The sequence below is a fragment of the Elephantulus edwardii genome, unplaced genomic scaffold (assembly GCF_000299155.1).
Source record: "Elephantulus edwardii isolate Elephantulus edwardi_28Jun2011 unplaced genomic scaffold, EleEdw1.0 scaffold00048, whole genome shotgun sequence".
Lineage (NCBI taxonomy): Eukaryota > Metazoa > Chordata > Mammalia > Macroscelidea > Macroscelididae > Elephantulus > Elephantulus edwardii.
The window spans coordinates 16,081,084-16,101,990 of record NW_006399798.1 but is presented as its reverse complement, the minus strand read 5'-3'; the positions used below and the strand labels follow the sequence as shown (position 1 = coordinate 16,101,990).

The window sequence follows — 20,907 nt, the reverse complement described above, 5'->3', positions numbered from 1 at the left end:
AATGCTCTTGAGATCAGATGGGCAGCTACCAAACTTGTGCGTTTCTCTGACTTTATGACTTCAGAAAAATGTCAGTTCAGCACCTGCTAGGGCAATCTCTTGTTGCTAAAACAGGTCAAGGTGCTCCTGTTTAAAGGCAAGTTGATTGCTCAGATGTGTAGGCACTGGTATGGAGCCAAGTGGAGTGAGGCAGGCAAAGGGTTGGGTGATCGCAAGGGCAGGTCAATCACATGGAGGACCTTGCTCAAACCTCTGCTGTCTCAGTGTGCTCACGACTGGGGTCCTTACTCAAATTCCTGTTGTCCGTTTCATACCCAATGGTTTTCTCAGTGTTCCCTGCCTGGTGGCACTTACACAGGTGCCCTCACGCAACAGCCCCTGCTCCAGCAGGGTCCTGGATCTGACAGGATCCGAATAGTCAAGCTCAACTTCCCACCAACCCGCTAGCCTCTGGCTGGTCTGCAGAGTTCACAGAAGCCAGCTGGCTGGCTCGTTTTCGGTGGGAACCAAAGAAAGCTTGGCCAATTTCCCCACCTGTGGGCACGCCCTTAGGTGCTCTCCCATATAATCAGCCCCAGTAAACACAGATAAGATCCTACCAGCCTTTCTTCTGTCAGGTTAGCTCCACAATAGCTCGGCCTTGCTTCTGCCAGGTTAGTTCCACAACAGCTCGGTTAATAGCTCCCGCGGTGGTGCCCTGAGGTTGCAGGGCTGTGGTGGGGGCTGAGGTGCGTGGAAGCAAGGGACTAGGCGGGTAAGGAGCGCAGGGCTTGGACACTACCACCAAGAGGTGGGGGCAGGGCTTGGGCACTGCTGGTTGGGGGTCACACAGTGGCGGGTAGTCTTCGCTCCTCTGGGGTTCCGCGGTGGATGGCTGAGTATTGCTCTTCCTGGGTCTCTTCCCGGCCCATCTGGCGGCGAGACTCCGTCTCTGGTGGCGGGACTCCGTTTCTGGCGGCGGAACAATTTTCATCTTTTTTTTAAAAATTTTTATTTTATTATTTTTGTGTGTGTGTACCGTCAAATCAGATCTGACTGGTACAGGAGGAGATTGTCCCTCCTTCCCTGGCAGAGCATCTGGTGGATTCGAACCATGAGCCTCTGGGATTGTAATTGCAGCTCCTTACCACTAGGCCACCAGAGCTCCCAATTTTCATCTTTTGAAGTGTAAGAATAAAGCTTGTGAATTTATTTTCAAATGTTCCAGGGATATTCACTTAAGAATGCCATTGAGCTAAGAACTCAAATCAGAGATTTATTCAATGAACTTTAAATTTCAGCATTTAGTTTTTGTAAATAAAAGACCTTTCAAGTTCATGAAATAGTATTATTTAAGTCTACTCTACTTAATATTTTAAATATTAAACCTTGGTTTTGTTCATTCTGTTACCACCCACATATTTAAAACATAACCGCATCCCTTCAGAATATATTTATTCAGCTTAGATTATTTTATTGAATCACATTGACACATTATTTGGAGGTTTTTTTGCATTTACAAATGATCATTGAACCTATATTGGTAGACAGAAATGCCAAGTGTGTGTACGTTATATGTCTAGAGTAAGAAAATAACTCTGTCAGTATTTGGAGATTAAGTAATTTCCTTTGGGATTATTTGATGTGTTTTTGGGTTTTTTGGGTTTTTTGGGGGGGGCGGGGGATTATTTGATGTTTTAAAGTTATTTCCTATTGTTTTCTTTGTCAGTGAGTTTTGCTTCACTTAGAAATTTTCATTCTTGTAGGAAACTGCCATTCTGAAAATTTAAGAATAAAACCCAAGCAGTTATATAAGTTCCTAACAATGACTGGAAAAGATTTTAAATAGTCTGTGTTTCTATTTAATATTGGATAGTCACTGGAGAAAATTTATAAGGGTTTTAAAATATTTTCTTAGGTAAAACTGATACAATTAATCCTGGACCTGAAATTAGTAAGATTCGAACACCAGAGAAAAAGCCTACAGAACCAAAACAGGTATGCTGCTTACATTTGGTGAATACATTTTTAAAATTAATTTAGTGTGATGAAACATGTTGGGACCTTGTGATATTTAAAGGAAATAATCTCCTTTTTAATGTATATTTTTATGTTTATTACCCTACTAGTGTCTCATGTTGTGCGCCCTATCACTCCACTTTGTCTCTGGCTCCATTATTTCATTTTTGTAGTATACTTCTCTCAAATTCTCTTATCCACTGATAGACTTGAATTTAGAAGTGTTTCATGATGAAGTGGTCAATGACAGCCCAGCAGTGGAATGGGAAGACTCTGGGTCTGAGAATGGAAGCACTTGGGGGGGGGGGGGGCGGCGGATCAAGAGGTAATATAAGTGCTTCTGCCTTCTCATCCATCCTGCTGCTGCTTGTGTTCTTCCCTCCCATCAGTCCTTTCTTCGGTGGCTTGTAAACCCGGGCTTCTGTGAGAAGAACATGGGAAGTCTCATGTTCTAGTCTCCGATGGATCTGCAGGACTCTCCCACATCCATTGCCATATATTTCTCTCCTTTTACCCAGTTTTCTTAGTGTTTTTCCCCAAACTTCATCATCACATCACTTCTCCTACCTTTATTATCAGGCAGTGTGACTTAGCTTTAAATGTAATTCTTCAGGATTTCACCCTGGACATTACTTTTTCTGCATCTTCAACTGCCCTTTGAAGATGAGCATTCCTATTGTGACTAATAATACCTCTTTCTGTCACCTCACAGACTTGGCTCTTCTCATGTATCTGTAGATCCTTTCTTGCTCCTTGTTCTTCATAATCAACCTTTAAGATGCTTACATCTCTTCTGCCCTAACGTTGATTGATAGGCTGCTTTATAAAGACAGTTTCTTTTACTTTTATAATGTGTTATAGCTACTGCCCAGCTTCTCCTTCCCATTCGTCTCCTTATTTCTCTTTAACTCATGAAGTCTTGTATTGGGGTTTAGCATTTCACTGAACCTGTTACGTTCCAAGTCACCAAATCTTATGAAACCCTTGTCTTTCTGTGTCCGTAGTCTCACTTAACTCTGCTTTGCTAGTTGTCACTATCTTTAGCTGCTGTCTTCTTGACCATCTTGTGTTTGTGGTTTCTTTGACACAAGACTTACTCTGCATCTTTTCCAGTTGCCCTACCAAAGGGACAAGGGAGCAGACTCTACCTTTATCACCAGTATGGCAAGGACCAGCATCAGCCTGATTTCTGACTGGCAGTGAGCCCAGGTCTCCTTACCACTTCTCCTGTGACTCTTCTGCTTTGACCCTAACCACCCAGAGTTTGGTCACAGCATCTCTAACTACTCAGAGCCAGGTCAGCAGATGCCGGTTGTACACTGAGAAGTCTACACAGCCTGCAGCTTTTTAGATCAATGAGTCTTTCCTTTTCACTCCCTGAGGCTACATCTCAAGGAAATACAATGCTGTTCTTCACTGATTGCCCATACAGCCTTTCTCTGTCACTCAGCCACCCAAGACTGTCCTTACAACAGCCTGCGTGCCCTGAGCTAAATCAAGAGTCCTGTTCCCCCCTTGAAGTTGTTAAGTGCCATCGATCTGTCGTCAGCATATGACCAGCACATCTGAACCTTGCCTTGTATGCACCATCCCCACAATCTCGGATACGCTCCAGTCCATGGCTGTAGTCACCATGTCAGTGCATCTTGTTAAGGGTGTTCTTCTCCTTCTCTGATCCTTGAGTTTTCCAAATATTATGTCTTTACTCAGAGACTGGTTCCTCCTGACAGCATATCCAGAGGAAATGAGGTGAAGTTTCACTATTCTTGCCTTCCAGGAGCACCCTGCTTGTACTTCCTCCAAGGCAATCGTTTGTTTGATCTCTTAGCAATTGATGGGGTTCAGTTGTCTTCTTCAACACTACAAATCTAAGTTGTCACTTGTCCTGTCATCCTTATTCATTGACTGATTAATTGCTCTTGGTGGCTAATTATCCATAACAGCTGACAAAATATATGAAGACCATCACTTGTACTTACAGGTACTCACTTTTTATAACTAGAAAGGATGCAAGCGAGTGAACTGCTCAGGCAAGGCTTGAGAGAGAGAGATTCCAGCGTGTGTCTTCATTGTCTCCAGCGATGCGTCACCTTCTCCTGTATGTTCTCAACAGCCTCCGAGTCCTCTGCCTTCTCTTCCCCCCGCAAAAAAACCCCTGTTCTCTGTACCCATTTGCTTATGTTCCACAAAACCACAAGCGTATATTCAGACAGATCCATCTTGGAGGAAGTGTAACTAGATTGCGCCTTAGAAATGAAGATACTTGTCTCCTGTACTTCAGATATGCTATTAAAAGAGGTTAGTCTCTGGAGAAAGACATCGTGCTTGGTAAAGTGGAGGGTCCGTGAAGACGAGGACAATTCTCAGTGAGATGAATTGATACAGCGACTTCAACTGTGGGCTCAAGTGTGGCTGTGAGGATGGTGGGCAGTGTTTGCTTCTGTTGTACATGGAACCATCCCAGAGGCACCTAACAGCAGCAGCAGCGGTGTTCTGTGAGCACCTCTGACTCACAGTTTCTACAGCGTGGAAGGATTCAGCACCCACGGTGGACTGTGAGCAAGCTAGGGGACCTAGAAGAGCACAGGAGGAGTGCAGTGGAGGGCCATCGCACGCGTCTGGTGAGAGATGCAGAGGGGCAATGAGTCAATCCTGCCAACCACAGTCATGGAAGAGACAGCTTGGGACAAAACCTGTCTTAGATGTTTTCTGAGCAACAGAATCCAAGATAGTTAACTGCCAGTCATGTGTTTATTTGTGAATTTGTTATAAACCTTCATTGTTAGGGAATTACATAACCTGACAGACCTCTTTCATTCTCTTTTCTGCTTAGATTACCTTGTCCTGCAGCCCAAAGATAATCGCAGTGAATTTCTTGCTCTCTTTAACTCGGTTCCTCGGTATTAGGAGCAGAATGGTAGAGAATAATCTCATTCTGATCTAATTGTGAAAATAGTAGGTGCAAGCCCCTTCAGCCTTCCTGCCCTGAAGCCTCCCTGTTGCTGTGTTATCAGGTGTCATTGCTTTACTTTCAGCTCGGTCGGCCTAGTGAGCCAATTGTAGTGTTTTCCAGGTATCACAGTCTTGCTCTAAATGTCTAAATTTTTATGACATAGACCTGCCGTCTTCTTCCTGTCAAAGTCAAAAGTAAAAGAAACAGAACAACAGCCTGAAAACAAAAAAAAACAACAGCCTGGCCACGAACCTGGACATCTAATTATCGTCTCCCTTACGTAATTAAGTATCTGTAACTTCTTTTGAGAGAAAAGCATCTCTCAGATGGGTGATGATTAAAAGTTATTAAAAAGATGGTAATTTATTGGAAGAAATGTTTTCGTTATGAGGACCATAGCCAGGTTCTGAGACATCTGAAGAACAGATAATTGCAGCTGCTTGGGAAACTGGGTCAGAGTTGTCATCCTTCTCCTTTTTGAAGACAACTTACATGCACTGCTGTAATCTTAAGGACTTGATTGACCAGGCCCAGTTTAAGACCAGTTGATGTGGAACAGTGAATTTGCTATGAGGGTGTCCCTGGGGCTCAGTGGTCAGTTTTCATCATGCGTTGCAGTGGCTCAGCCACTAGGTAGAAAGAATCTGATGTAACCCCTCTTCAGTGCAGGGAGGGCTGCTTGTTCTCTTTCCTTGGGAACAGCGCCGTGCTTGACTGGAGGCCTCTGGCACGGCAGACACTTTCAGCCTCGGAACTTTCAAGGAGTGTGATATGCCGAAGTAGCTCATTGAGTGTTTTGACGAAGATGGAAATGAACCTCATCTCTTTCCACCTTGTATTTCTTTTTTCACATTGTCATCGCTTACGATCAAGTTTGTTCTTTAAAAGGATAACAACACTCCAGCATGAAAACCTTACTGTCACTTACAAGGTTGAAAAAAAAAGTGTTTGTGCTCAATATTGAATCATTCAACGTCCTGTGAAATTAGACTCTTAGTTTCATCTGACGTCAGGTAGAGGAAACAAGATATAAAAGTGAAGTCACAGTTCTGTGTACATAAAACGTCTCATGCTCTTCAAATCTGCCATGCTTTTTCAATACACTCTACCTTGTACAAGCTGTTCCCTTCAGCTCCAGTCCCTTCCCTCCCTGGCAAATCCCAGCTCTTCTATCAAGACTCAGTTCCAGTGTCATAACCTCTGTGAGCCTTCTTTCATTGTTTTTTCACGCCATTCAGTCCCACAGTGCGTTCTTCTGTAGCACCTCAAGCTCTAGGCTCCACCAGACTCTATGCTAGTTTAGTGGGCAATGTCTGCGCAATTAGTCAATCTTTGAGTTTTCTGGACCACATTGTGTGTGTCGCAGCCACTCACCTTTGCCACTGAGTGTGGAGGCAGCTTGGGACAGTGTGCAAATAAATGCATGGTGGCTGCGTTCCAGTAAGATTGTATTTGCAAAATTCTTTGGGCCGGATTTGGCCTAGAGGGTATAATTTGCCTACCCCAGCTCCAAGCTCTTTAAGGTATAGATAGCCTTATTATTGGTGTTTAAATCCCTGGTCCAAAGCACAGTGCCCTTGGTGCACCTCAGTCAGTTCCTCTTCCAGGAATTAATGTCAGTCGGTATATAGTGACAAAATTTGACAAACTGGTTACACATGGGTCATATATAGTGCTCATTTTTTATTCACTTCAAAGCTTTTTTCTATGGAGAGAAAATTTCATATTAATATGGATATATTTGAAGAAATAGATTAAATGTCTAAAAAAGATCCAATAAAATCAGAAGGAAGGAATATATTTCAGTGATTTATATCAGAAAGAAATAGAAATGAATGGCTTATCTTTCCAAGGAATAAAGTGTGAAATTAAAAATAATGTTCTTAAAGAATTTAAAATGAATATGCTAATAAAATGGCAGTATCTTTTCTTACAATTCAGATTTAATGTGACTCTCCCGCCCCCCCATCCCCACCCCCCATATCCTCTTTCTTAATTTGAAAAACTAACCCCTTACTGACTGCTGGTAGGTGATTGACATGGTACCCAGCACCCCTGCTGTCACTGATAAGCTTTACCTACCTAGTCTTTCAGCGTGTGAAGGGTGAGACAAAGTTGGCCTGCCACTAGACTCTGATCTGCTGCAGTTAAAAAACACTTCTTCTGTTTTTCTAGGTTGATTTGGAATCAAATCCACAGAACAGAAGTCCTGAATCACGTCCTGGTTGTATTTATCCCAATACCAAATTTCATCGCAAAGATAATCTCAACCCAAGACACATAAATCTTCCCCTTCCTGCTCCCCACCCGCAGTATGTAATCCCTAATCGCCACTTCCACGCCCTTCCTCAACTGCCGAGACCACCATTCCCTGTTCAGCAGCAGCACAGCTTGTTAAATCAACCGCCGAATAATTTGTCTGAACAACCAAATCCAATGCCACCCCAACCAAACCCTGTGGTCCCGCAGCAAAATCCATTGAACCAGCAGCCCCAGCCGCCTCCACCTCAACTCTCTCCCGCGTTCCAGGCCGGGCCCAGCAGTGCTTTTCTTAATAATGCCGGTTCCCATCGACCACAGTCTCCTGAGTCTGTGGTTCCTGAGCAGCAGCCCCCGCCCATGCTGCACGAAGGTCACAGTCCATTGAGAGCCATGGCGCAGCACAGCCCCATGCTGCCTTCACACCTGAGTAACTTCATGGAGGAGAGTGCCTCAGGACTGCCTCTCGGAGAAGCTTTAGGTAAGTGCTCCCTCGCTTCCCCACCACAGCCACTGCCAGGTCTGAAAATGTCAGACTGTTCCATTAAAATGACACGCATTGTCATAAAATGACAGTGTTGGAGTCAGGATTGGCTCATTTATGTAATGTCGGTAATCACAGCTAGTTGGGTGGGGTTTTTTTTTAATTAAAAAAATTTTATATTTTAAAACCAACTCTTCTAAGTATGTTATAAATTAAATTATAAATTTTCCATATAAATAGCTTTATAGTCCTTTGTTTTTTAATTTTTTTATGTTTCTCTGATTTATTTACAAAGTTTGAATACATTGTTTTTCACAAAAGATCCTTCCCATTTCCTTTACCCCACCCATCAATCAAATTGTGCAGCTCTGTGATTAACACCCTGCCCCCATATCCTCACCCCTCTTATTTCCACCCTCCCCCCCCACCTTGAATCCTTATATTCATTCTGCAATAATGGTTTTATACAGTATTTGTCCTTGTGGGACTAAGTTAGTTCTCTCAGCATAATTCACAGTTCTAAATGCTATGTCATATTAAGTATCGGGGATCCAGCCCTGATATGACGGGAGAATTCCACCAAAAGGAGGCACCAGGTTGAAATGAAGACGCGGAGAGGCTAATTGCTGATGACAAATAGCAAGTTTAATATTCTGGCAAGGGTGTGTATACACGTCTTGGGAACATCCTGCAGGGGTAATTGCATTATCTCTTATCTGTCCTATGTTGACTGGTAGATCAAAGATTCCCAGACCTCAACACAAAGACATCTTCCAGGATATCCTATGATATCTATTGGAAAACAAGAAGGTATCACATTCCTAGAATTCTGAGGGCTTTGGTCACTCCCTATTCATTAGCATACTGCTTCCTGGAGTTGTTTTCTGCAGAACAGATGAACAGAAAGGTACCATTTCACCTGGAACATGGAGGCTCCACATTAGGGAACCTTTTAGACTTTGTCTTACAGCTGCTCCTGCTTTGCATGTTAGCCAGGCCCTGACAATTAAATATCCAGGGACTCTGGTGCCACAACGATTAAACATTGGGCTGCTAACCAACAGGTTAGGGGTTCAAATCCACCATCCATTCCGTGGGAGAAAGATGGTACAGTCTGCTTTCATACATTTGCCCATCCTTGGACATCCTGAGGGGTCAGACCTGCTTTGCCCTGTAGGATCATTGTGGTGGTTGTGTGCTGTTGAGTCAGAACGAACTCAGACCCTTCAGCAAGTTTTCAGGGGCCGTAAATCCCACGGGAGGTTATTGCCTATCCTGCTCCCTCAGAGCAGCTGGTGGATTCAAACTGGGTGCCTTTGGGATTGCAGCACAGCTGCTTTACCGCCAGGCCACTGCTAAGTCAGTGGTGTCACTGAGTCAGAATCAGCTCAATGGAAGTAAGTGGATTTATCGGGCACCCAGTTGAGCACAGGTTACACCATTTTCTGGGTAAGGAAGACTCATCATCATTGCCTTAACTCTAGGCTCTAGCTTGTCTTCAGAACCAGTTTCACAAAAGTCGTTTCTGTGTCTTTGTGGACAAAGTTTTGTTTGTGTAAACTCCTGAGAAAACTAACCTGAAATTCCAAATAACCTAGAATCTGAAATTTGTCCTTTGCGATTTCACAGATCGAATGCACGGGAACGTAGCCCTGGAAACATTGCGGCAGCAGCAGGCACGGTTACAGCAGTGGACCGAGCATAGTGCTTATCTCAGTCAGGGCAGTATTCCATACCCACACCCTCACCCTCCCCATCCCCACCTCCAGCACCTGCCTCAGCCGCCCATGGGCCTCCATCCACCGCCAGTGAGGACCGACTGGAAGCTCAGCAGCAGTGCGGAGGAAGAAGCAGAAGCAACATACTCCAGGTATTTTGTTGTTGTTAGATGCTGTCGACTTCGCATAGCGAACACGTGAGCAGCAGAAGAAACCCTTGCCCTAGCCTGCGCCCTAAACTCTTCCCTGTGCTCAAGCCTTTCACTGTAGTCACAGTGTCCGTCCATCTCAGACTTTTTTGCTGATCCTTTTGCCCTGTGCCTTCTGATAATGTCCCCAAAGTATATACGTCCAAGGAGCATCCTGGTGCACTTCCTCCACGATAAGATGTGTTTGTTTTGTTGGCTGTCTGTGAGATACTCAGTACTCTCTTGTCAGCACCACCATTCCTAAGATGTCCCTTCTTTCTTGGTCTTCCTCATGCATTGCCTAACTTCCTCATGCATACTAAGCAATTAAAAATACCGTGGCTTTAAAAAAACCAAATACCATGGCTTGAGATAGGTAACCTTCTTCTTTAAAGGGACATCCCTGCTCTCTCTTTAGCACTGTAAAGAGGGCCTGGACAGCAGGTTTTGGCCAGTGCAGCAGGGGTTTTTATTGCTCGGCTGCTTCTACCATGTGTGTTGATTATGGATCCAAGCAAAATGCAGCTCAAAATGGCCTTTAAGGAATAATTCCTTCTGATTGTTGAATATAGTTCTTCAGGAACAAGTTGGATTGTTATCCCAAAGAAACTGTGTGTTGATCTTGTAACGGAGCGAGTCCCCCAAAAGACCACCGAGCCAATTCCGGATTAACAAAGTTTATTTCGAGTTTGAACCCGGGCTCCCGCGTGCTGACACAGCAGCATCCACCCGAGAGCCCCGATTGATGTCTGCCCCTCCTTTTATACCTCTGCTACTCCCCTGCCCAACCATACACGCCATGCATGATTGGCCATCCACAGTAGTTGGGGTATTTGTCCACCTTCAATTGGCTAGCCATAGCTCAGGGAAACCGTTTGGAAACCTATTTGAATCTGCTCAGTTACTTCAGATACAGGAATGCGGAAAAATCCCTTGTGCCCTTAAAAAGAAGAATTCCATTTTATGGCAGTTGATCAATCAGGTTGGGATTTACCACAGGTGGGGGTTGTTTGTTTGTTAAAAAACCACTCAAGCGGGTGGAGGGGGTTAACTGTACTTTACCAGAAACTGAGTTTCTGATAACTGGTCCTTTCAGATCTTTTAGGCACATGCTACAAAGTTCCCTTGAGTGACTCTGATGTACAGACAGTATGTTTAGAAATAAATAGCTTTTTACAAATCTAGGCAAAGACCATCTACTATGTTGTGTAAATTAATGCGGCTCCTTGCTTTTTCATCTCTTTTGTGAGGGAATCATACTATCGTTGAGAGGTATGGAAAGTTCTATGTGGGTTTTTCCCCCCAGACTTATTGATATGAAAAAGTAGTAGAATAAGTTTTACTGAAGAAAAAAAATTAAAACTTAGAATATAGACATAAATAAATAGAAATTTATTGTTGAAAACAGTGTTCCCTTCAAGTAGCTGAGAACTCTGCCTCCTTATCAGTATAGGTGCTTAATGGGTGTGCGGTCATCCTGCCTTAAAACTAGATTTTAGGATTATTGTTATGAGAATGCTGTGCCGTGTCTCTGATCTCTTCAGAATACAAGTAACCAAAGGTGTATAGGGACAAGGGCAGTTGTTTTTGCTTTTAACGCCAAAGGTAAGGAAAGAAATGATTTTTTTTTTAATTGGATACTTGCGCTTCTTCAGTGTCTTTAGTTCAACATTCATTGAGTGTTAATACTTATGTCTGAGATTAAATCAATTAATGCTCGTTTCTAATTAAGTATGATGAGTTTGCTTGTAGAAAATACATCTCATCAGCCAAGCTCTCCTCAGTGTGATGAAGCTGTCCTTTTGTTTCTCATTATATTTCATCTTCTTTGTGTAGGTTTCAAGACTTAATCAGAGAACTGTCTAATCGTGATCAAAGTGAAACACGGGAACTCACTGAAATGCCACCACCACAATCAAGACTTTTGCAATATAGACAAGTTCAGTCTCGGAGCCCCCCCGCAGCCCCATCCCCCCCATCCAACTCAGACCATAGTAGCCACTTTTGTAACTTTAATGATAACACCAGAGACATTGAAGTGGCCAACAATGCCGCAGCATTTCCTCAGCGCCTCCCGCCCCAGATTTTCAACCCACCATTCTCTTTGCAATCCGAACACCTAGTTCCTCCTCACTTGAAGTACCTGGCACACGATGGAGCATGGACTTTTGCTAACTTACAACACAGTCGTCTGATGGGGCCAGGCTTCCCCTATGGCCTACCTCCTCTGCCTCACAGGCCACCACAAAACCCTTTTGTACAAATACAGAATCATCAACATGCTATTGGTCAAGAGCCATTTCACCCATTATCATCTCGAACGGTATCGTCTTCATCGCTCCCAAGCCTAGAAGAGGTAAATTTGGGGGTTGGGAATGGTAAAGAAAAAAGTACTTACTGATTTGATAATACTAATGGACAAATCCTAGGCCATTTAAGCCTGATAAAAGTGTTTGTTTCCTGGGAATAATTTGAATTCCCACCCTCTTCTGGTGAAATTTCGATTTTGTAGTACAGTTGTACTGTTGAGGCTTTTTAGAGCTGCATACGAATGTTCTAAGAAGCGTTTGTAGCGTTGTACCAACTGAACCACCTGTGGTTCACCAAGTGTCCGTGGGCAGGAGGTGAACAGCCTCCCCCCAGGAAGACTGACAGCCTGAAAATCTGTGGAAGAGCACTGTGTGTTGAAATGGGTACTCAGTGGGTGTTACCATTCTGGAACATTTACTATCTGACTGACTCGATGAGACATTCGTTCACGAGCTCTGCCTTTCTAATTTGAGGAGATTGTTTCCAGTGTATTACATATTCATTAATTAAAATTTCTTAAAGGTGTTGGCTTTTCTTAGTGACAATGGCCTCTTCCTGGTGCCTTGTTCGCTTTCTTATTTTTGTTGTTCCATCGCATTGTGTCGGAACTAACTGATAGCTGACCTATGGTGGGTTTTCAGTGGGAGTTAATAGCATGGGAGGAGATTGCCCATCTCGTGGAGCAGCCGGTGGCCTCAAACCACGTGCCTTCTTGCAGTGCAGCTTCTTGCCACTAGGCCACCAGAGCTCCTTCTTTCTCTTAGTGCTTTGATCAATTTTGGATAGTTGATAGATAATGATGTTCTGATTCCCAGATGTTGGAATTTGCATATGTTCAACATAGAACTTAGACTCCTAAAGTAAAGTGTTCGGTCTCTATGATGAACAATTAATCTGAACAAGTAATCTGAGAATTGGACCATGTAAAGAAGAATGGGGCATCAGGATAGGAGGAAGACATCAACAGCCTGCAGTCTACACATGTTGGAACCTGACTTGCTGAAAGTAAAGAGGACTTAAAGCACTTACTGAAGAAGACCAAGACTACAGCCTTCAATATGGATTACACCTCAACATCTAGAAAAGTCTTCGTGACTGGGCCAGTAGGCAACATCATTAAAAATGGAGAAAAGATTGACGTTGTCAGTGATGTCATTTTACATGGGCCTATGATCAGCATCCATGGAAGCAGTGATCGAGAACTCAGACGTCAGTTGCATTGAGCAAATCTGCTACTAAGAACGTATTTAAATTTTTCAGAAGCAAGGATGTCTGTTTAAAGGTGCACCTGACCAAGCCAGATATTTTCAGGTGCTTTGCACACATATGAAACTGGAATAAGGAAGAATGAAGACTTGTTATCTTTGAATTGTGATGTTATTGAAGAATCTTCAGTCTACTATAGACTGCTAAAAGAATGAGCAAATCTGTCCTGGAAGAAGCCTAGCCAAGGTCACTTCTTAGGGATGAAGATGGCAAGAGTTACTCGTACATACTTCTGTGTATGTTGCCGGGAGAGGCTTGTCCTTGGAGAATGACATCATGCTTACAAAAGTAGCAATTCAGTGGAAAAGAGGAAGACCCTCAAAGCGATACAGTAACACAGTGACTTAGAAATACATCTAGGTGCAGCAGAGATTACGAGGATGAGGTAAAATTGGACTGGGTTTAGGTTTGTGATACATGGGTTCACTGTTTGGAGCCAGAGTAAAAGCTGAGAATAACAGTGAGAGGAGATTGCCTATCTTTCTGGTGAATTCAAACCCACCTTTGGATTGGCAGCACAACTCCCTACTCGCTAGGCCACAAGACCTCCCTATAATAAAAGGTAGTTGAGAGCAAAAAACAAAACCAAATCACAAATTAAGCATTTTAAATAAAGCAAATGGAATTTTTGTTTTAAAATCCATAGATGTTTCCTAAGAGCATATTTATGGACTTTTAATTATAAGAAAAAGTATTAATTCTAGGTAACAAAACTTCTAAAAGGATATTATTTGATAAATAGTATAAAAATACTGTCAATAAGATTGCAGTGGCTAAAGATAGCACGCAGAAGTGGTATGACCATTATGTATGTCTTTTTAAACCAATGACAATGCTAATTTTTACAAATCTTTTTTATGTTAGCTTTATTTAGCAATTCCCAAATAATTTCTAAAGAGACATTGTTATTGTTAGGTGTTGTTACATCAACTGTGAGTCATAGAGACTGTAATAAGATAACATGGGGACAGCCATATCTGACTTTAACTCCTCAAGAGAAAACTATCTCCATCAAGAATATTTACAAATTTGAATTGCACTTCCACCATCTTTCCATCCCTTAGTCACATGGGGCACAGAGACACTTCTGGAAGAACCGTCACTCTGGCCGCCCAAGGAGAACCCCAAGTCCAGTTCAAACTCGCATTGGTGGGTGATGGTGATACTGGAAAAACAACGTTCATGAAACATCTTCTGACTGGTGAATTCAAGAGGAAGTATGTAGCCACCTTGGGTGTGGAGGTCCATCCCCTCGTGTTCCATACCAGCAGAGGACCGATTAAATTCAATATGTGGGATACAGGTGGCCAGGAAAAATTGGGGGGACTGAGGGATGCCTATTATATCCAAGCCCAGTGTGCCATTATAATGTTTGATGTAACGTCGAGAGTTACCTACAAGAACATGCCTAACTGGCATAGAGATCTGGTTCGAGTATGTGAAAACATTCTCATTGTGTTGTGTGGCAACAAAGTGGACATTAAGGACAGGAAAGTGAAGGCAAAATACATAGTTTTCCACTGAAAGAAGAATCTTCAGTACTATGACATTTCTGCCAAAAGTAACTATAACTTTGAAAAGCCTTTCCTTGGCTTGCTAGAAAACTAATTTGATACCCTAACTTGGAGTTTGTCGCCCTGCCTGCTTTTGCCCCACCAGAAATTGTTATGGACCCAGCTTTGGCAGCACGGTGTGAGCATGATTTAGAGGTTGCGCAGACATCTGCTCTCCTGGACGAGGATGACGATCTGTGAGAGAATGAAGCTGGAGCCCAGTGTCAGAAGTCTAGTTTTATAGGCAACTGTCTTGTGGTGTCAGTGGTGCCACATGCTTGCCACTTATTATCTAGCTAAGCAGAACATGTGCTAATCTTTGGGATGCTGAAGGAGAGATGAACGGGCTTTGGAGTGAGTGTGGCAGTTAAAAAAACCCTTCATTTTTTGGACCTGCATATTTAGCTATTTTGAAAGGCAGTTTCCTTCTTGAGTTCCAAATACAAGACTGCTACAGTCAGATCACAATATTCCATGGTAAAATCTTGTTTGTTACTGTCATTGCCATTCTTTTCATTTAGAACCAGAATAAAGTTGTATTTCAAATATCTAAAAAAAAAAAAAAAGAAGAATATCTACAACACAGAACCAAATGCCATGACGTTAGACATGTCGCTACACTCCTGCATCTACTTCTGCTAATTCCTACTGCTCCAAATTTGTTGCAATAGCTACACAGATCTCACAGATCTGTGTGTAAAAATAGGGTTATGGCAAATTAACAGATTGTAGCTCAGGTTGGCAACAATATCTTTTCTGTGTCAAGCTAGCTTCTGAAGCATGCTCACAGCCCCTTCAGCCTTAGGCGTGTGTTACAAAGCTCTGTTACCCCTGTCAATTAAGACATCTCCACTCCAGTCCTTCAGCAAATTTGGGTGAAGGCCCCTAGCCCTGGCTCCATAGGGGAGCAGTCTCAGGTCAGTTCTGTGTCACATCAGGTCTCTGGTTCTCTGCTCCAGCTGCTTGTGCTCTGTTGCAGGCTGTGATCTGAATGATGTAGGGCTCTTAGGCCCCAGAGGATGTGCACTGTGTTCTCTGCTGCTGCTTCTGGATGGTAGTGAGATTCCTAAATTTTGATGCTGAACTTGCTCGTTTCAAATTTGGTGAAATAGCCAAACTATCCAATCCCCCTGTGAATAGACTTAACACGCCTTTTTTGCATCTTCCTATCTAACTGTATGACAGAGTCAAGGGCAGTGGCCTACGAAAGCCATTTTGGATAGACCCATTACACGACAGGGACTCTGTAAACAACAGGTTGAAATCTTTCCTGTCCTTCACCATCTGCATCATACTTGCGCTCATTTGTTGTAGTTCTGTCTACTAAGGATTGTCTTCTCTTTTGCCTTCTCTCTACTTTTCCAAGCATGAGGTCTTTTTCCAGGGATTCATGCCTCCTGGGAATGTGTCCAAAGTATATAAGACAATATTATCGTATTCTTGCTTCTAAGTACCACCCTGGTACAGGTCCTTCAAAACATATTTTTCCTGCAGTTCATGGGATATTGAGAACTCTTTGACAGTATCACAGTTCAAAGGCATCAGTTCTTCTTTGATCTTCATTATTCATTGTTCAGCTTTTGCATGTGTATAAAACAATTGAAAACACCATGGCTTAGGTTAGGCATTCCTTAGTCTTTAAACTGACATCCTTGCTCATCAGTGCCATAAAGATGTCCTTGACAGCAACTTTACCCAATGCAAACACATTTTTAAATCTTTTTTTATTGAGGCTACATGTGTGTAGATACAAGTAGAATTTCTTTTACTTTCATTTTTTTTTTGCTTTCTTTTTTTTTAAACAATTATTTGATTGACAATGGTGATCCTTTCTCCAGCTGTCATGATGTTGCCCATTTTTCTAGTGGTGAATTTTATGTATTGATTTTTAAAATATATTTCTGGATGTTGAAATATAATCTGTACAAGGCAGTAGTCTTTGATCTACTACAGTAAATATTTCAAGACCTCTTTGCTTTCAGCAAGCATTGTTGTATCTTCTGCATGATGTAAGTTGTTGAGTCTTCTTCCAAACCCAACCATATTCTTTTCCATATGGTCCAGCTTCTTGAATTATTTGCTCAGCAAATAGATTGACTAGGTAATGGGGAAAGGATACCATCTGACACACACTTTTCCCGATTTTAAACCATATGGTATCCCTTTGTTTTGTTCAAACAACTGCTTCATACTTTACGTGCAGTTTTCACATGGGCACTTTAGTGGTTTGCAAATGATTTATTATACATGCTGATTAAAAAGTAAAATTTTATAAGAACAGCTCTGTTTTGAACTTGTAAGGTTTAGGAAGTAATATGTTCAAATTGTTCCAGTTCTCATCATGTCTCTATAACAAAATGCAAAATCATTGCTGGTGAGTTGGTTCCCACTTAACAGCAACCCTCTATCGAGTTTTTTGGAACTAAATATTCCTAGGAAGAGAAATACCCAGCAGATTTAAACTGCTGACTTTTCTGTTAGCAATATAGCATGTTTCACACCAGGCCACCCCAGTTACAATCTTAGGTTTCTGAAATAAATTGTCAGCATAATAAAAGATGAATTGGTATTGGTATATGTATTATGAGGATCTAGGAATTTAGAACAAAGGCATACTTTACAAAGATTTGACACATGTTTGACATTATTTCAGTCTATAATGGAATGGCTTTATAATAGAGAAGTATTGTAATCTCCAGTTAAGTAGTGTTTTTATGTATAGATAATCTCCATTACTAGCTAGCTAATTATTTGAGATAAAGTCCACATAGCATAAAGTTAGCAATTTTAAAGTAGAGGATTCAGTAACTTTGAGTATATTTACTGTATGTTCAACATATCTGTTCAGCAGAAACTCAGTACTTAATTAAGCCCCACTCTAGTCCCCTTATTTGGGAGACTCTGAAATCACTAATCTGTTTCCTTTCTTTATGGAGAAATTTTATACAAAATTTTTGTGTAAATGAAACTTAAATTATGTGGCCTTTTGTGTTTGACTTCTTTTACTTTTCTCTCTTGTTGCCATTGAGTCAGTCCAGTCTGACCCCTAGTGACTCCCAAGCATGTTTCCAAGGCTGTCAGTCACATGGAGGAGACTGTCTGTCTTTCTTCTGAGGAGTGGTAGTGGTTTGGAACCCCCCAGAAAAGTGCAGTCTTTGAGTCAGCAGTGGTCTTTGCTACCAGAGGTGTCCCTTCTTTCATGCTGTTTTTACTGGGGGAAGCTGATGGCCTAGTGGTAAGGAGATGTGGTGCAATTTTAAAGGCAAGCGATCCAAATCCACCAGCTCCTTCCTGGAGGAAAATGGACATTCTCTTCCTGTGTGATTAAACAAACTTCCTCTAAAAACCCTCTGAAGGGTCAGCTATGAGTCTCTTCTATCTCGACAGTACACACAGCTCCAATAGGCCTTTAAGATATGCCTTTATGCTATTGGCATCACAAATCATATTTTTCTACATTATGTGCTCATCAGTATGTTTTATAGTTATTTTATGCAGTTATCTTTTAAGCCATATGATGTTATGTGCTTTTGAGTCACCTATGACTAGTAGGCTAGAGCCCATTGTTACTGTCCCTGTGTCACTGTATCTTGTCACGATTCCTCCTGTCTCTTTCTGACCCTCCACTTTTCCCAGCATTATGTCTTTTTCTGAGAAGTTACAACCCAAAAGGAAACTAAGAGGCTTTTATACTCACCAATGTAGTTGCTTTTACCAGAGTTTATCTTTTTGTATGTTTTTGAGGTACTTTTCACACATGTTTTAATGTCTTTTCACTTCAGCTTAAAGAACTTCCTTTAGTATTTCTTACAGGATAGATTTACTAGTGATGAGTTCTTTCAGGTTTATTTGGTTGTTTTTTTGTTTGGTTTTGTTTTTAATTTGGAAACACCATAGTTTCTGCTTCATTTTAGAACAGTAGTTTTGCCAGGTAATAGAGTTTGTGGTGGATATCAGCTGTTAATATTACTAATGACCCTTTTATGTAATGAGTTGTTTCTCTCCTGGGAATGCTTTCAGAATTCTTTTTTCTTTTCTTTCAGTAGTTTAAATGACTTTTATGTCTTGATGTGAATCTCTTTGCATTTGTTCTGCTCGGAACCTGTGCTTCTTGAAGGTGTCGATTAATGTTTTCATCACATTGGAGATGTTTTTACTCCTGTCTATTTCTTTTTATTCTCTTTTCATGTATGTTGGTTTGTTTGATGATGTTCTAGGAACTCTGAGACTCTAGTTCATGTTTTGTCTTGCTCCTCAGACTGGCTGTTCTCAGGTGATTTTTCTCTACATTTGCTACCACTCTTTTCTCCTTCCTTAGTCTGCCTGTGGAAACTCTTTAATGAATTTTTCATTTTAGTCATTGTACTTTTTAGTATCATAGTTTTCTTTTCTATATGCTTTATTACTAGAATTTCTATTTTTTTATTGATGCTGTCATTGTTTCCTTTAATTTTCCAGATATGGTTTCCTTTAGTTTTTTGACTATATATATAAAATAGTTGATTTAAAGTCATTGCCTACCTAGTCAGTCCAGTGTCTGGGCCTCCTCTAGGACAACTTGTGTTGATAGTTTTCCACTGCCCATCCCAACACCTCCTCCCAATGTGTGGGCCATTGTTTTGTTTCTTTGCATGAATTGTAATTTTTTTTGTTGATAAGATAGATAGTTTGAGTATTAAATCTCTCAAAGTTTTTGACAAATGTTTATCATCTCCCCTCCTCTACCTCTTTAACAGTGACCTCTTTAGCCCTCTGCCAACTTCTAAGTTAGGTGAGATGAGGTGAGTCTTTTGAAATGGATTTCCATGGAACCCCCAGACAGGGTAAAACACCATTACAATTTATTGAGGATGAGTTCTGATTTCTGTATTAGGAAGGCAATGGTTCTTTATAAGACTACCATTGAGTTGGGGAACAGGGGATGGAACCAGGTTAAAAATGCCACAAAGCTTAACAGGTTTGTGGGTTTTGGGGGATTTGTTTTGTTTTTAATGAGCATAACCTGATTTTCTTAAGTGCTTCCTTGATTGTGACAGAATTTTGGTTAGTTACCTGACTTCCAAGTGTCAGTTCCTGCCAGTTGGAAAAAACGTTTTTTAAAGTGCTTTTGTGGAAACACACTTCTAATAGAAGACTCTTCTATTTTTTTTTTTTTTTTATACCACTTCTAAGTTTTTGATTAGCCAGTCAGGTGAGCTTAGAATATGTGAGAGAAACTTCTGTGCCAAAGTTTTATAAAGGTTTATACATTACAAAATGCCCTGGCCCGCGGGGACATTTAACAGTGACCCTAGGAGGGGAAGAAAGAGAATGGGGGGACAGGAGGCACAAAAGGAGGAAGACAAGTTGAGAATCTCCAATCAAGTCTTCATTTTATTGAAAACATTCACAGTTTATATATAGGAACACAATGGGTAGAGAAGTACACAATGGGGGAGACTAACAAGTTGTTTCCAGTACGCTGAAAGTTAACTGGTGAACAGAAACTTAGCAGGGTGGTCCCAGTAAACAGAAACGTATCCTCCCAGGGAGGGGCAACATGTCCAAACATGTTCTTAGAGAATTACAAAATGGCTTCAGCTAGGTAGAACAAGCGGCTCGGCCCCCAGCAGATCCTCCCTTCTTTCAATAATTATTTGAAGACTGCAAAAGCGCAACAGATTACCTTTGGTGCTCTCCTGTTTGACCAGGTATGAAACCGGCACCTGTCTTAGGTTGGACACCGCACCTACTGATCTTACCCGTCATGGGCTAACCCAGCAACTATGGCAGAGCGCCTGTCTTAGGTTGAAACGGGCTGGTGTCTCTTACCCGTCTCTGGCTGCCCGGTTTATTCGCTTGTATCATCAAGGATTTTCTTTATCGGCCGGGAGGCTATGGATAGGACCTGCTGCTTGATAAAGTGTGTAAGCCTCTGAATTGCCCAGGGGTCAAAAGAAATAAGCAAAAGAAAGCCTATTGAGGACCTCCAAAAGGAGTGACTGGTCTTTGACCACGTCCCCTTAACTTTTTGGCCATAATTGATTGATTATACATTCTTTTGCTTTAAATTTTTTGTCACAATATGCACTAACCCAATTAAAAACTTAGCCGTGTGGACTTCATGTGTTGAAGCTACAGCAGAAGTAGAGATGGCAGCAATCATAGGGATAAGAGAAACAATTTCTACAATAACAAG

At 41.8% G+C, this 20,907-nt stretch overlaps 1 protein-coding gene across 2 annotated transcripts in view; it reads left to right on the top strand.

Moving 5' to 3' along the window:
- The window catches only part of HELZ (helicase with zinc finger), a 204,882-nt gene that overhangs the window by 146,451 nt on the left and 37,524 nt on the right, over positions 1–20,907 (top strand). For both annotated transcript variants that reach the window (XM_006886268.1, XM_006886267.1), the window contains exons 26-29: positions 1,898–1,977; positions 7,127–7,691; positions 9,324–9,564; positions 11,437–11,956. In XM_006886268.1, the coding sequence (XP_006886330.1) occupies positions 1,898–1,977; positions 7,127–7,691; positions 9,324–9,564; positions 11,437–11,956 (1,406 nt within the window). The remainder of the gene's footprint in view (positions 1–1,897; positions 1,978–7,126; positions 7,692–9,323; positions 9,565–11,436; positions 11,957–20,907) is intronic.